General features: G+C 34.1%; 1 protein-coding gene across 1 annotated transcript in view; it reads right to left on the bottom strand.

Moving 5' to 3' along the window:
* dlg5b.1 (discs, large homolog 5b (Drosophila), tandem duplicate 1) overlaps positions 1-18,101 on the bottom strand; it is a 53,694-nt gene that overhangs the window by 28,441 nt on the left and 7,152 nt on the right. Inside the window, exons 2-6 of the mRNA XM_058793419.1 lie at positions 17,259-17,327; positions 14,861-15,014; positions 10,050-10,193; positions 6,759-6,942; positions 1,355-1,614 (exon numbers count right to left, since the gene is read on the bottom strand). Coding sequence (XP_058649402.1) covers positions 1,355-1,614; positions 6,759-6,942; positions 10,050-10,193; positions 14,861-15,014; positions 17,259-17,327 — 811 coding nt within the window. The remainder of the gene's footprint in view (positions 1-1,354; positions 1,615-6,758; positions 6,943-10,049; positions 10,194-14,860; positions 15,015-17,258; positions 17,328-18,101) is intronic.

Below are 18,101 nucleotides of genomic sequence, written 5' to 3'. Positions count from 1 at the left end.
TTACACCAGTCGCGATCATTCAAAAGGGCGAGAGAGGTGGCGCTTTTGCGAAAACCAGTGTAAACAAACACCGAAGAAGAGTATTCTGAGTAGGGCTGCCTCCTAATAGTTGACTAACCGTTAGTCGACCAGAAGAGGCTTGGTCGACCAAAATTTTATTAGTCGCAGAAAATAAATAAATAAATAAAAATCCACATTGGCAAAGTCATCGGGCAGGACATCCAAACGCTCGCCTATCATCGACCTCAAATATGAATTATCATCTGAAATATCTAAGTATTAGCAACTTTACATGTCTGCTCAATCTAATGTTAACCTAGAAAAATGTGGAGAGATGGAGGCGCCGGTGCGTTCACTTGCTCTCAAAATACTCCGTCATTTTTGGTCATACAGATAAGAGTAATACATCTGTAAAGACTCTACGTTTATTTGTGTGCACTCAGAATAACAAAAAAACATTGCGCTTTTGTAAAATAATGAAAGCAACAGGATGCGCTTTCGGCCGTCTCGGTCTCTGTGAACTTGAGCGCGAAACTCTGAGTATACTTACTTGCTTTACAGACATGAAAAAATACTTATTCTTTATTTATAGTTATACTTTATTCTTAAATTATTAATGTTAACAACATCAGCATTGCGTGACAATGAGTATAGTGTGTATTAGCGTGTAGATTTCAATTTCTGTACAGTCTAATCTCTTATTGTCATACCATTAGAATTTCATATTAAGAAACTCTTTTAACCCAAAAAGCAAATTATTCTCCTTTTGATCTGGTTTTCTTTAAAATACAAATCTTGTGTAATCCCAGGCTATCTGTAATCAGAAGCACATTTAAAACTGAAATATAATTTAATTTCATTCACATGCGTTTCATTAACACATAATCCTTTCTGGATTACAATCCGCCATCAAAACGATACATTTAATTATTCCAGCTGCTGTGAGAAAAGGCTATAAAGGATCCTCCACCTGCAGGATCCTCACATGCGATAGCATACTAGCCGGGACAACTTCTTTATGTTTAATGACGCGGCAGCATGCTCGAATTTCCCGCATAAACCTACCCGTACCTCTCATATTAGAAAACATTATTATGAGCTAACCTTTGTGAACCGGGCTAAAGTAAGGTGATAGTTTTGAACACTGGCTGGTTATGAACTTACTCAAATATTGATTTCAGATCATTTTTAATCCAAAAAAAAAAAAAAAAGTTACGAACTGCAGCTTTAAGTACAAAATTCAAATTGAGATATTCAGCCATTTTGACAGCCCTAGTGTGAAACGGCCTTAACAGAATCAAAACCTCTTTAATGACTGATGTGGAAAGCACTATGTAGGCAGCGAGATGAGTACCTCCTGGCGGAGCCGCTGTACTGCTGCTGGAAGTGCAGCGCCGAGTCTCTCTGCTTCAGCAGAACGTCCTGCTGTTTCTGCAGACGCCGGTTCTCCTCCTCCATCTGCTCCAGGCGGCTCAGATCGGCGTTGTGGCTCACCGTTTTCTCATTGTATCGTTTCCTCAGGGTGTCGTACTCTTTCTTCATCCCCTCCAGCTTGTTTAAGGCCGTGTCGTAAAGTTTATTCAGCAGTTCGGAGGAGCCGTTCTCCCTCATGACCTACAAAGAGAAAAAAACACCTTCAGCTCAAAAGAAACTGAATCCACAACTAAATCGCAGAGTTGAGTAAATTTTGATGGAGAGAAAGCAGCATCACACCAGCGGATGGCGCCACTGAGTCCCACGTCTGCTGACACGGAGGTAAAATGAGTCCAAAGAAAATCAGAGAATTATCAAATTAAACATATACAGCATTTAACTACAATATAGATTATTAAGAAGGAAATCATGTTTCCATCATCATTTGATTGGAATGTAAAAATACAAATGCTTCCACAGGTAATATTATTTTCACCCTGGCATTTCAGAGATTTTGAAGATCACATTTAAAATCACATTTCAATAAAAGATCAAGAACATAGTGTTATTTTTGTATTATTTATATACTATTATATTTTCATTAATATTCTGATATGACCTTTTATTTATGCGTTTATACCATTTAGGTTTCTTTTAGTTGTTTTTATTTTTATTTCAGTAATTTTAGTGCTTTAACTTAAATGTATTAGTTGCATTTACACTGCGTTCCAAATTATTATGCAAGTGATATATCAGTAGGATTTCGGGACAATAGAGAGTCAGATTTTTGTTTGTGTTGTTTTTCACATCTTTTTAGTTAACTGGTATCAATCTCAGACAGGTTTGTTCAATAGTTTGCCAAAATATTGTTTGTTTTGATACCTTTCGCAAGACATTGCATTGTTTCATTCTTTTCATCTTCAGAAAGATCTTTCTTCCTCACCATATTTCATGAGAACTGTGACTTGCTTAATAATGTGGAACAACCTCTTTAAGTAGGGTTTCCATTTACCTGAGAAGACTTGGAAAATACTGAACAAACCTGTCTGAGATTGATACCAGTTAAATAAAAAGATGTGAAAAACCACACAAACAAAAATCTAACTCTTTATTGTACCGAAATCCTACTGATATATCACTTGCATAACAATTTGGAACGCAGTGTATATATCATATAATCATATTTATGCAATTTATTTAAATATGTATTAATTATTTGGATTAATATTTAAATGCAATTCGTTTTTTTTCGTTTTTTTATGTCTTTGTTTTGGTTTATTTCTTTATTTCCATTTTTTAAGTAATTTTAGTGATTCAATTCAACTTAAATTATCAGTAAACTTTCCATTTTTTCATTTGTTTTCTGTTTTATATCAGCTTTATGTCGATAAGCAAAAATATTTATACGAATATTTTTATTAATATTTTGAATTAGCATTTAGATTTTCAGTTCTTTTATTTATTATTTTTTTTACTTCTAGTTCAGTTGTAGTTAATTTATTTTACCTTAATGTCAATTAACAATTAGTTTACGATAATAATCATGGAATATATAGGTCTTTGGGTTGCATAACTTGCATTCAAATGTTTTTTGTCTAAGAGTACTTTGGCTAAAGAAGCCCTGTGAAGCCTGACATTTGTGACCCTGGACCACAAAACCAGTCTTAAGTCGCTGGGGTATATTTGTAGCAATAGCCAAAAATACATTGTATGGTTCAAAATTATAGATTTTTTTTTTATGCCAAAAATCATTAGGATATTAAGTAAAGATCATGTTCCATGAATATATTTTGTAAATGTCCTACTGTAAATATGTCAAAACTTCATTTTTGATTTGTAACATGCATTGCTAAGAACTTCATTTGGACAACTTTAAAGGCGATTTTCTCAATATTTTGATTTTTTTGCACCCTCAGATTCCAGATTTTCAAATAGTTGCATCTCAGCCAAATATTGTCCGATCCTAACAAACCATACATCAATGGAAAGCACATATATTTTCAACTTTCATATGATGTATAAATCTCAATTTTGAAAAATTGACACTTATGACTGGTTTTGTGGTCCAGGGTCACATTTCTGCACAGTGGTGTTTATGTTTGTTTGTGAGTCCGTCTCGGGTTGTTTCTCGATCCTCTCTTCACACTATGCAAGCTGCTGAAGTCTCCGGTGTGTTTTCATAAGCACACAGACCTCATCTCATCCAACACTGTCCCATCTGTCATGTTTCTCAGCATTATTAATAGATAAAGTGCTTTTCCAGCTCCGAACAGACAGAAATACGGACCAGTCGTTTCTTGACCTGAACTCACTGACAACTGAGAGACGTGCTGACAGACACAGACACAGACAGACAGACAAATAAAGGTGCAGTGACAGTACCAGGCTGAACAGAGCGTCTGGTATTGTGCTTACTAACATCAACCCGACTGCAACCTTTTATTGATTTATTATTATACGTAATATATTCATTTCAATTTTAGTTTGAGTAATTTAACACTTAAACTTATTTTATTTGGGGTAGTTGCCAAGGAAACATTAGAATTTTATTTATTTACATTTTATTTTATTTCAAATATAGAACGTGTTTTCAAATAGTTGCATCTCAGCCAAATATTGTCCGATCCTAACAAACCATACATCAATGGAAAGCACATATATTTTCAACTTTCATATGATGTATAAATCTCAATTTTGAAAAATTGACACTTATGACTGGTTTTGTGGTCCAGGGTCACATTTCTGCACAGTGGTGTTTATGTTTGTTTGTGAGTCCGTCTCGGGTTGTTTCTCGATCCTCTCTTCTCACTATGCAAGCTGCTGAAGTCTCCGTGTGTTTTCATAAGCACACAGACCTCATCTCATCCAACACTGTCCCATCTGTCATGTTTCTCAGCATTATTAATAGATAAAGTGCTTTTCCAGCTCCGAACAGACAGAAATACGGACCAGTCGTTTCTTGACCTGAACTCACTGACAACTGAGAGACGTGCTGACAGACACAGACACAGACAGACAGACAAATAAAGGTGCAGTGACAGTACCAGGCTGAACAGAGCGTCTGGTATTGTGCTTACTAACATCAACCCGACTGCAACCTTTTATTGATTTATTATTATACGTAATATATTCATTTCAATTTTAGTTTGAGTAATTTAACACTTAAACTTATTTTATTTGGGGTAGTTGCCAAGGAAACATTAGAATTTTATTTATTTACATTTTATTTTATTTCAAATATAGAACGTGTTTTCTAATAGTTTTAGCAATAACAACACTGACATAAAGAGGGAGAGATTAAATCTATTTATTAAATATGTAAATAAGATTTTAATGAAGCAATTTAAACTCTAGCAACTGAACTGTGTTAGTCAGCAGGGCTGGACAATATATCAGAAATATTAACAAGATACTTGCTGGTGATATTTTCATGCTATATTATGCTTTTTATTTGGGCATAAACATTTCTAAAAAGAGTTGTGCAACTCTTTCTTGTTTCACACCTTTGTAAGCACGAGAGTCATAAAAGAGAGAATTTAATGGCATCTTTTATTTAAACTTTAGTAGTTAAAACTGAATGTGTTTGCAAATTCAAATAACTGTAATGAATTAGTTCAAACTGTCCACTTCAATTGAATGAATCCAAAACAGACCAATCGAATCAGAGACGGAACACAGACATGTTCTCTGCATGCCATTTTTTACAATATAAATTTATGTAAATATATTTATATTTAAATTAAATTTAGATACATATTTCTGTTTATTACAATTTTGTTATATTGATGCAAATAAAAATATACATTTATAAATAAATTAATATTTTCTTAAAATATTTTACAAATATTTAAGAAAATGATTTTTTTTTTTTCATAATATTGGATTTTTAAAATAAATTAACTACAGTGATTAGATTATTTCTCAAAATGCCTCATTCATGGATAGGGTTGGGTACCGTTCACATTTGAACCGGTACGGTACCGGTATCGGCACCTGAAATTGCACCGGTACCCAACGGTACCTTTTTCGGTACTTTACTCTCTCTGTGTAATAACAAAAACATTTATTTCAGTGAAAAATAAGTCCAAAACTCTCAATTTCAACATTTTTAACAATAGGGCCCTATAATTTTTTTTTTCTTCCAGACATTTTTGGGTTTTATTTTTTCTGATAATCAAATGAAGACATTAAACATTTATTTATTTTTAATCATATGAAAATGAAACCATTTTATTTTTTGGCAAACAAACAGAGGTTTACTGTTAAAATTAATACATGGTAGAAAAATTGTGTGAATATTCCTTTAAAAAGTTCTAATAATAATTGTATTTTTTCCACAATTAAGTTATTAATGTGGTTGTAATTATTTTTCATTTAATTGTTTTATTTAATTTTTTCAGTAAGTGGAATATATAAAGATGTACATTATACAGTACAAAAGTAATACAAGAGCAATATATTTCTGTTACGTGTTAAACCGCACTTTTATTTTGACAGGTTGCCGTGAAGTGTGTGTGTACAATATAATATGCTGGTTTTCTCAAATGTAACGGTAAAATTCTCATGAAGTGACTCTAACAGCCTGTAAGTTCATGTGTTCATGTTGTGAGGTGCAGAGTTCACGTGTGCTTCAGTATTTGTGTAGTAAACGAAACCGCGTCTCCGCCATTCATACATACCGAGGATAACGGATTATGCAGGATTCATATTTAAACCGTCTTTTTGCGTTTTAATATTCGCATACACTAGTTCATATCGCGAATCGAATTAAGTGACAGACCTTCTTTTTCATCCAAAACTTGACAAATTGCGTGGCATTCCGCTATAGAGTAAATTCGGTTTTATGAATGGACTCCGTATCCTGTCCGTCTTCTCGGAAACCATGACCCTAGAAATTTAAGCACACGTCAGAACATTTCGGTTTGCCCTGTGTGTTGTGTTTTAAAGAGTTGTAGTGGTGACATCATCTCTCTCTCTCTCTCTCTCTCTCTGTCTCTCGTGGCGCCCAAATGCGTTCTCAGGTACCGAAATGTGGTACCGAATGATTTGGTGTGAATCGATACTCGGTAGTACCGACGCAATTGGTCGGTACCCTTAAAAATACCGAGTTCGGTACCCAACCCTATTCATGGAGTAAAGCAGTGATTTTCGATCCTGGTGACATATAAAATGTGTAGAGCAGTGGGTCCCAAGGACCAGGATTGAAAACCACTGGAATAAAGCATGTAGGTTTGATACTGACCACAGAGAGAGGGAGCCTAATAGTGTCTCGATTTGGGATGCAAAGAAAGAGGTTGCACGTTCAATTCCGATCCTGAGCAAGACGCTAAACCTCATCAATGTACCTGTTGCTGCTGCAGGCGCATGTCTGCCACCTCGCGCTGGTCGCTATCATGGACACGGCGCAGCTCGTCGCAGGTCTGCTGCAGCTGTGAGTGCTGCTGCAGGAGCTGAGAGTAGTTCTGCTTCATGGCCTCCATCTCGTCCCGCAGCTGCGTCTGTTCACCAACCGTACGCCCGTGAAGAGTGCTGAGAGACGGAGAGAGGAGCACGAGTCAACCAATGCATCAGTGAACAGAACAACAAATTAAGCTCAGTTAAATGTGCCAGATAAAATGATGACACGAGTTACAAAATGAACATCTGCTGAAAATTAACTTGGATGCTCTGCAGTGAATGGGTGCCGTCAGAATGAGAGTCCAAACAGCTGATAAAAACATCACAATAATACACACCACTCCAGTCCATCAGTTAACATCTGGAGAAGACAAAAGCTGAAACAAATCCATCATCAAGACGTTTTTAACTCAAATGCAAGTCCATAATCAATAATAACTCTTCCTTCAGTGAAAAAGTCCATCTCTTGTTGACTCTCACATTAAAATCAAGCCACATATTTGTTTAGAGCTGTTTTGTCTTGTAAACGCTGCTTGTTCTGTGCAGATTTCTCTCCTGATTCACACCAGAACACTTTTTCACTGGAGGAAGAGTTATTATGCTGGATTTGTTTCAGCTTTTGTGTTCTCCAGATGTTAACTGATGGACTGGAGTGGTGTGGATTATTGTGATGTTTTTATCAGCTCTCATTCTGACGGCACCCATTCACTGCAGAGCATCCATTGCTGAGACATTCCTCCAAATCTGATGAAGAAACAAACTCATCCTAATCTTGGATGGCCTGAGGGTGCGCACATTTTAAGCAAATAGTCATTTTTGGGTGAACTACTCCTATGCTCACAGCAGCTGATTCAACTCAATTTGAAATTACTGAATTAAACTAAAGCGTTGGGTAATCTCAGATGAAGATGGAGGTCTCTAATCTGTGCTGGGTGTTTGCTTCACCACCAGATGTTACTCTGACTCAGCAGCCAATCAGAGTCTTTCACATCATGCTAATGAGCACATAATGCTGTCGGCCGATCCTCTCGTATACAAACCCTCCTGTTGCCCACCTCTACAGCGTCTGGTATTTGGTGATTTGATGGAAATCAAGCTCAAATAAATTCATGTTAACTGACTGATTTGATTAATAATGGAGACATTTAGTGGTTGACCAATTTGTTTTTTTTAAGGCCATCTTATAGAGCAGGGTGTCTGATGGTCAATATAAAGCCAGTGTATATGATATTACAGCATTTAATTTAAATATCATGAATAACATTTGCTGCAATGAAATTTGAATTTATTTTACAAAATTAGAAAAATTTGTCTATATAAATATATCACTCACACACATACATATACACATGTATCTCTGCTTCAGCAACTTACTGAGTGCACGTTTATATATTTAATTCATAAAAATATTTTAAATATTTAATTTATATTAATATTTAATTAAATAATTTCTTGATCATTCATAAATTACATAATAATACTATAATAACGTAAAGACAGATTTATGGTTTAGCAACTTATTCTGTAATCCTATTATTAGGCCTATTTCTCACAAACTAAAGCAACAAATATGAATAAAACGCACTAAGAGTCATATTTTCAAAATAAAAGCTGAGCCAAACAGATAAATTTATCAGCTGACGCAGGTAAAAAAAAAAAATTCTCAAGTTATATACACTGTGTGCAGAATTATTAGGCAAGTTCATATTATGGTCATATTTTTTTTTTGCAAGAACATTTTACCAATTCCAAACCACATCAATCTTAATAACTACTATTGATTTTGTATTTAATCATTTCTAAGTTATATATAATTGTCCATGAAGGCTGAAAGTCAAAAACTCCTTATTTCAGGTGTGCAGAATTATTAGGCAGGTTTTCTTTTACAGATAAAATGAGCCAAAAAAGAGATTGAACTCAGAGTAAAAGTAAAAAAAAAAAATAATAATTAAATGTCCACGAGAAGGATGCAATACTAATGCAATAATAGAATTAGCAAAGTTAAGGCATGACCGTTGGGCAGTGAAATGCTCATTGGGTCAGCAAGGTCAGAAAAAACAGGTGGAGAAGAAAAGACACGTTAACTGCAAAATAATTAAGGTGAAGAATTAGGTGTGAAACCATCAGGAATCATTTAGTCTCCAGCGCCACCATTTTCCAGAACTGCAACCTTCCTGGAGTCTCCAGAAGTGCAATGTGTCAGGTTCTCAGAGACCTTGCTTGGGTAAAAAATGCTAAAAAATAACCCTCACTTAATAAGAATAACATGCTGAAGTGTTGTGAAATACATGAAGACTGATTTTGTATAGGCTTTATGGACAGATAAGCTGAGAGTGACTCTTGAAGGACCAGCATCACATCCTCTTGTACCACTGTTTGAAGAATTGATCTTCCAGAATCTGGCAGTAAGTTTTAGGAGCTCATTTTAGTCAATCTCTGCAAGACAGACTTTTTAGGATAGGAGATGGAATAAAAATGAGCTCCTAAAATGAAATCTCAACTTATCTGTCCATAATATTAATTCTGCACACCTGAAATAAGGAGTTTTTGACTTTCAGCCTTCATGGATAATTATATATAACTTACAAATGGTTAAATACAAAATCAATAGTAGTTATTAAGATTGATGTGGTTTGGAATTGGTAAAATTTTCTTGGCAAAAAAAAATATGACCAGAATATCAATAATTCTGCACACAGTGTATGACCCTGGACCACAAAACCAGTCTTAACTGTCAATTTTTTTTAAATTGAGATTTATAAATCATCTGAAAACTGAATAATTAAGCTTTCCATTGATGTATGGTTTGTTAGGATCGGATAATATTTGGCTGAGATACAACTATTTGAAAATCTGGAATCTGAGGGTGCAAAAAAAATCTAAATATTGAGAAAATCACCTTTAAAGTTGTCCAAATGAAGTTCTTCGCAATGCATATTACTAATCAAAAATGAAGTTTTGATATATTTACGGTAAGAAATTTACAAAATATCCTCATGGAACATGATCTTTACTTAATATCCTAATGATTTTTGGCATAAAAGAAAAATGGATAATTTTGACCCATACAATGTATTTTTGGCTATTGCTACAAATATACCCCAGCGACTTAAAACTGCTTTTGTGGTCCAGGGTCACATATATGGTTAGAAGAACAAACTACCCTCATAAAAAGTAAAACTGCCCTTGATAATCAACTCTAGATGGAAATATACAGTATATACGGTTAAAGCGCTCACTGGTAGTAGTCTGCGTCTCTCACGGCCTCCTCACATCTCTTCAGGGTTTTGGTGTGCTGGTTCTGGAGAGACTGCAGGTCTGACATGGCCTTCATGCACTGGAGCTTCAGACGCTCGTAATCATGACCCGGCTTCACACTCGGCCTACACACACAGATATATGCAAACATCTCACACTGGGCAAAATCATTTGGTTATCATTCACCATTTGCCATATAAAGGTCTAAATCCTTTCATTGGGAAGTTTCATGGAGATCAAACACACACACACACACACACACACACACACAGCGCGTGCATTTTTTCAGGCTCTATCAACATTCAGGTGAAGAGACACAAAAACAGAGTAAAAAGCCTCATTTATGAAATAGTAATGAAAGTAAACATACTTTATTTATACACATAAAGCACTCTGTTCAATCTCACGCTCAGATAAGAGAAGATGGCCTGTGTAGCTGTGTTACAGCGTCTGAAAGACTGAAACTGGACACAAGATCGATCTGAAATCTACAGTTCAGTAACAAAAACCCTGTTCAGTCTCTTCCACAGTTAGTTAGTTAGAGATGAGCTACTTCAGCTATACTTACAGCCCCGTGTTAATTTAGTATCATTATATACTTTTACACCATTGTTTTTATATTTTTATAATTACACAATTTTAGTAATTTTGTTATGTTGTTCTGTGCATTTCTATTCAACTGCAATTTATTTTTATTTCAGTTTTACAGTAATTTTGATAGTTCAACCTAAACTTATTTTATTACAGTTAGCAGCCAAGGCAACATTTAATTTTTTTAAAGTGAAAGTTTTTTAGCTAATATTTATATAATTTTTAATTTAACTAAAACCAAAATGAAATAAAAATAAGGTTACACTTTACTTTAAGGTGTCCTTGTTACACGTTACATGTACTTACTATAACAACAACAATAAATTATGCGTAATTACATGCAAGTAACCCTAAATCCTAACCTTAACTATATAGTAAGTACATGTAGTTAATTAATATTACTCAGTACTTAAATGTATAATTACACTGTAACAAGGACACCTTAAAATAAAGTGTAACCTTATTTTTATTTCATTTTGGTTTTAGTAATTTTAGTACTTCAACCTAAATACTAAGCTGCAGTTTTTATCTAATATTTTTATTTTATTTCAATGAATGAAAACATGTTGTAATATTTTTAGTTAACAACATGGTTAGTAACTAAAGCTAACAACCATTCAAATAAAATAAAAAGACATTAACTGAAACTTAAAAATATTGAAACCTAATTTTATTTCAGCAAATTGTCAAGGCAAAATTCTCATTTTTATTTAGTTTAACTACGTACTAAAATAACTAAAACTGTATGGACTTAAAAAACATACATTTAAAAATATAATAAATAAAATAAAAATACTAATAAAATGGATAAAACACACAACTTAATTTCTAAAATTTTAACAAATTAAAATGAAAACAAAAATAAAAACATTCAAAATATTAATAAAAACTATAATAGTATCCCAATGATACTGAAACAGTGGTTAACAGCACAGCCCTGGTTAGTGCACCTGCAGTCGCCGAAGGTGGTGCCGGGCGAGGAGAGCGCCAGTCGCTTGCGCAGGTCGTCTCGCTCGCGGGTCACCTGTCTGAGCTGGAAGATCACCGTCTCCAGTTTCTCACTCATCACATGCTTATCCAGGTGAGCAGGAGGAGGTGAGGATGCTGGGAAAGACAGACATGTGTATCGGTGAATAAAATGGCAAATAATATATTGTACACTATGTATGTACTTCACTTCTGAAGAGGGAAATGGTTAGATAGATGCACAGAGCTTTCAAACGCAGTAGGCCAGACATGTCGGGTTCATAAACTTTTGCTTTCAGTTTGAGATTCAGCTCTGCTGTTCATACAGATGCTATGAATAAACAATGATTTTATCTGGGCCACTGACGACCCGTCCCACATCCCTCACTGCACAAAACAACAGTGTCTCGTTTTAGACGTCTAATGGACAGAAGCGTCTCTCAGCTGGTGTCGGAGTTCGCTCGGTGTTTTTCCCAGTCGGTCCCAGACTTCTCTGTTTCGCACCAGCAGGACGTCAGGAATATGTGCAGCACTGTAAATCATACACTACCACGGAGTTTGTGAAAGACGTGTCTTATGCTCAACAATGATGCATTTATGTGAAAAAGTATTACAATTTAAAATAGCCGTTTTCTGTATGTATATACGTTAAACTGTAATTTATTTCTGTGATGCAGCGCTGAATTTCCAGCATCATTACTCCAGTCTTGTGTCACATGATTCTTCAGAAATCATTCTAATATGCAGATCTGCTGCTCAAGAAACATGTTATCAATGTAGAAAACAGTTGCTGCCCGATATTTTTGACAAATTAAATTTTTTAGAACTCTCTGATGGATAAAAAGTTCAAAGACATCAGCATTTATAGTAAAATCTGAAATCTTTTGTAACATAATAAATGTCTTTATTGTGATTCTTTGAACAATTTATGTGTCCTTGCTGGTATTTCTTTTTAAGTAATTTTGATAGTTCAACCTAAACTTATTTTATTACAGTTAGCAGCCAAGGCAACATTTAATTTTTAAAGTGAAAGTTTTTAGCTAATATTTATATAATTTTTCATTTAACTAAAACCAAAATGAAATAAAAATAAGGTTACACTTTACTTTAAGGTGTCCTTGTTACGTTACATGTACTTACTATAACAACAACAATAAATTATGCGTAATTACATGCAAGTAACCCTAAATCCTAACCTTAACTATATAGTAAGTACATGTAGTTAATTAATATTACTCAGTACTTAAATGTATAATTACACTGTAACAAGGACACCTTAAAATAAAGTGTAACCTTATTTTTATTTCAGTTTTACAGTAATTTTGATAGTTCAACCTAAACTTATTTTATTACAGTTAGCAGCCAAGGCAACATTTAATTTTTAAAGTGAAAGTTTTTAGCTAATATTTATATAATTTTTCATTTAACTAAAACCAAAATGAAATAAAAATAAGGTTACACTTTACTTTAAGGTGTCCTTGTTACGTTACATGTACTTACTATAACAACAACAATAAATTATGCGTAATTACATGCAAGTAACCCTAAATCCTAACCTTAACTATATAGTAAGTACATGTAGTTAATTAATATTACTCAGTACTTAAATGTATAATTACACTGTAACAAGGACACCTTAAAATAAAGTGTAACCTTATTTTTATTTCAGTTTTACAGTAATTTTGATAGTTCAACCTAAACTTATTTTATTACAGTTAGCAGCCAAGGCAACATTTAATTTTTAAAGTGAAAGTTTTTAGCTAATATTTATATAATTTTTCATTTAACTAAAACCAAAATGAAATAAAAATAAGGTTACACTTTACTTTAAGGTGTCCTTGTTACGTTACATGTACTTACTATAACAACAACAATAAATTATGCGTAATTACATGCAAGTAACCCTAAATCCTAACCTTAACTATATAGTAAGTACATGTAGTTAATTAATATTACTCAGTACTTAAATGTATAATTACACTGTAACAAGGACACCTTAAAATAAAGTGTAACCTTATTTTTATTTCAGTTTTACAGTAATTTTGATAGTTCAACCTAAACTTATTTTATTACAGTTAGCAGCCAAGGCAACATTTAATTTTTAAAGTGAAAGTTTTTAGCTAATATTTATATAATTTTTAATTTAACTAAAACCAAAATGAAATAAAAATAAGGTTACACTTTACTTTAAGGTGTCCTTGTTACGTTACATGTACTTACTATAACAACAACAATAAATTATGCGTAATTACATGCAAGTAACCCTAAATCCTAACCTTAACTATATAGTAAGTACATGTAGTTAATTAATATTACTCAGTACTTAAATGTATAATTACACTGTAACAAGGACACCTTAAAATAAAGTGTAACCTTATTTTTATTTCAGTTTTACAGTAATTTTGATAGTTCAACCTAAACTTATTTTATTACAGTTAGCAGCCAAGGCAACATTTAATTTTTAAAGTGAAAGTTTTTAGCTAATATTTATATAATTTTTCATTTAACTAAAACCAAAATGAAATAAAAATAAGGTTACACTTTACTTTAAGGTGTCCTTGTTACACGTTACATGTACTTACTATAACAACAACAATAAATTATGCGTAATTACATGCAAGTAACCCTAAATCCTAACCTTAACTATATAGTAAGTACATGTAGTTAATTAATATTACTCAGTACTTAAATGTATAATTACACTGTAACAAGGACACCTTAAAATAAAGTGTAACCTTATTTTTATTTCATTTTGGTTTTAGTAATTTTAGTACTTCAACCTAAATACTAAGCTGCAGTTTTTATCTAATATTTTTATTTTATTTCAATGAATGAAAACATGTTGTAATATTTTTAGTTAACAACATGGTTAGTAACTAAAGCTAACAACCATTCAAATAAAATAAAAAAGACATTAACTGAAACTTAAAAATATTGAAACCTAATTTTATTTCAGCAAATTGTCAAGGCAAAAATTCTCATTTTTATTTAGTTTAACTTTACGTACTAAAATAACTAAAACTGTATGGACTTAAAAAAAACATACATTTAAAAATATAATAAATAAATAAAAAATACTAATAAAAATGGATAAAACACACAACTTAATTTCTAAAATTTTAACAAATTAAAATGAAAACAAAAAATAAAAACATTCAAAATATTAATAAAAAACTATAATAGTATCCCAATGATACTGAAACAGTGGTTAACAGCACAGCCCTGGTTAGTGCACCTGCAGTCGTCGAAGGTGGTGCCGGGCGAGGAGAGCGCCAGTCGTTTGCGCAGGTCGTCTCGCTCGCGGGTCACCTGTCTGAGCTGGAAGATCACCGTCTCCAGTTTCTCACTCATCACATGCTTATCCAGGTGAGCAGGAGGAGGTGAGGATGCTGGGAAAGACAGACATGTGTATCGGTGAATAAAATGGCAAATAATATATTGTACACTATGTATGTACTTCACTTCTGAAGAGGGAAATGGTTAGATAGATGCACAGAGCTTTCAAACGCAGTAGGCCAGACATGTCGGGTTCATAAACTTTTGCTTTCAGTTTGAGATTCAGCTCTGCTGTTCATACAGATGCTATGAATAAACAATGATTTTATCTGGGCCACTGACGACCCGTCCCACATCCCCTTACTGCACAAAACAACAGTGTCTCGTTTTAGACGTCTAATGGACAGAAGCGTCTCTCAGCTGGTGTCGGAGTTCGCTCGGTGTTTTTCCCAGTCGGTCCCAGACTTCTCTGTTTCGCACCAGCAGGACGTCAGGAATATGTGCAGCACTGTAAATCATACACTACCACGGAGTTTGTGAAAGACGTGTCTTATGCTCAACAATGATGCATTTATGTGAAAAAGTATTACAATTTAAAATAGCTGTTTTCTGTATGTATATACGTTAAACTGTAATTTATTTCTGTGATGCAGCGCTGAATTTCCAGCATCATTACGCCAGTCTTGTGTCACATGATTCTTCAGAAATCATTCTAATATGCAGATCTGCTGCTCAAGAAACATGTTATCAATGTAGAAAACAGTTGCTGCCTGATATTTTTGACAAATTTAATTTTTTAGAACTCTGATGGATAAAAAGTTCAAAGACATCAGCATTTATAGTAAAATCTGAAATCTTTTGTAACATAATAAATGTCTTTATTGTGATTCTTTGAACAATTTATGTGTCCTTGCTGGTATTTCTTTTTTTAAGTATTTTTTTTTTTAATTACTGACGACAAACTTCTGAACAATGGTGTCAACGTATAATCCCGATTTAGAAAATAATATAAAAGTCCTTCCATAATTTATCATTTCTTTATTTCTTTATTTTTAAGCCACGCCAGAAACCAAGGCTATGAAAAAAACGGGGTAAAAAAAAAATCAAAAATAAAATTTAAAAAAATAAAAGAAATATATTTTTAATTCTAATGTCTGCAGACTGATTAAAAATTATAATTAAAGGGGTCATATGATGCTTTTTAAAAATCATTATTTTGTGTATTTGGTGTAACAGAATATGTTGACATGCTTTAATGTTCAAAAAACACATTATTTTTCAGATACTGTACATTATTGTATGTCCTCTATGCCCTGCCTCTCTTAAACGCTTCTACAAAGCCCCTCCTTCCGACAAGCACAGTCTGCTCTGATTGGCCAACTAACGAAGTGCATTGTGATTGGCCGAACACTACAAGCACGCGTCTGAAATGTAACGCCCCTCTCCATAATCGCGAGCTTCAGCTTTCAAAATTAAAGTAAAGACCGTTAATAATGTCGTTAGTTTTACCATCAGTTCAAGCTCGAGAGGGGAACAGAGTCGCGTGACACAGTGATGAAGCTCGTACATGTTTGCACACAAGCCGCGGTTAAGACAGCTGACTCCACTGTGACCCTCTCTCTCTCTCTCTCTCTCACACACACACACATTTGGGTTGTGCTGTTCTGTTGTAAACAAATCTTAACCAATGATTTCTAATTGCATCTACTTCTGGAAGCCCAAATAAAGTGCTTTTGCTTTCGCTCAGAAACACACAGCGTCTCCCTGACACGGCTGCATCAACACTACTGCAGTTACTGAAACCACGCCGCCTCTCGTTGCGTGCACATTTGGGCGACATTACGCAAATATTTCCACATCGTGACGTAAACATGTGGAGGCGTGTTTGAATGAGCCGCTTTAGGGGCAGAGTCTTAACTTTGATAAAGAATATCTCTTTGGCTTTGAGACTTTAGTCTTTGCAGCTTCAGGGATCTCATCTATACACGAGCAGCTTGTAACACTCCAAAGAGAAAGGAAAACATGAAATCGCATCATATGACCCCTTTAAAAAAAAATTCTACAATAAAAAAAAAAAAAAAAAAAACTGTAAAGAATAAATATACATATAATAATATCGTTTCTCAAAATAAAACCTATTTTAAAAGAATTAAAACTTTTTGTTCTGTGACATTATTTCCATGACGATTAAATGCATTTCCCTCCCAAAAAAGTCATTATTGCAATGCCAAAAAACAAATATTAGAGCTTTAAAAAAAAAAGAAAAAAAAGTGAGATGCAATATAATGCTTCTGTGAGATAAAATGACCAAATTACCCTTGCCTAACAAACACAACACACACACACACCACACTCACCGACGCTGCTGAGAGAACTGCTGCTCTCCGAGTCCGACGGCATCGTAGACAGAACGCTGCACGTGGAACCTGAAACAAACAAACATCAGCATGTACTCCAGCGTCAGAGAGCACCTGTCCAGCGCCTCAATCTGCGTTCATCAGCATACACCGAACATGAATACAGGCCTGATCCTCTAAACATGGAGACACGTGAATCAAGTTTCAGTGCGCTGGAACCACGTTAACAATGAAGCGGCCTGGAAACGGCCGACACCCTGGGCAGGGAACTTACTGCACGAGACACACCTGTGTGAGCGGTCAGACATCTCGACTTCAGCGCAGTCAAAAGACACACAGAGGCCTCTGGCTGAGTAACTCGAGCTGGTAATTGGGCTTCAATGGAGACTCGGTTTCTCTCTCAGGACGGGTCTGTTTATTTGCTCATCTTTCTTTCCAGAGCAGCCCATATGCTTCAATTATTTTAAAATACAGTTCTTATCAAAACATTGTTTTTAAAGAAGTCTCTTCTGCTCATTAAGACTGCATTTATTTCATCAGAAATACAGTAAAAACAGTGAAATATCATTGCAATTGAAAATTTGTTGATGTGATCAAAACTGTATTTTCAGCATCATTACTCGTCTTCAGTGTCACATGATCCTTCAGAAATCATTCTGATATTCTGATTTGATGCTCAAGTATTATTGGTGTTATTAATAATGTTAAAAACAATATTGTGTGTAAAATAGTTTTCATGATTTCTTTCCATGAATAGAAGGTTCAACGGCATTTATTTGAAATAGAATATGTCTTACAATCACTTTTGATCAATTTAATGTATATTTGCTGAATAAAAGCATT

The sequence above is a fragment of the Onychostoma macrolepis genome, chromosome 12 (genome assembly GCF_012432095.1).
Source record: "Onychostoma macrolepis isolate SWU-2019 chromosome 12, ASM1243209v1, whole genome shotgun sequence".
Classification (NCBI taxonomy): Eukaryota; Metazoa; Chordata; class Actinopteri; order Cypriniformes; family Cyprinidae; genus Onychostoma; species Onychostoma macrolepis.
The sequence above is the reverse complement of the archived record's forward strand: the minus strand, read 5'-3'. Positions and strand labels throughout refer to the sequence as shown.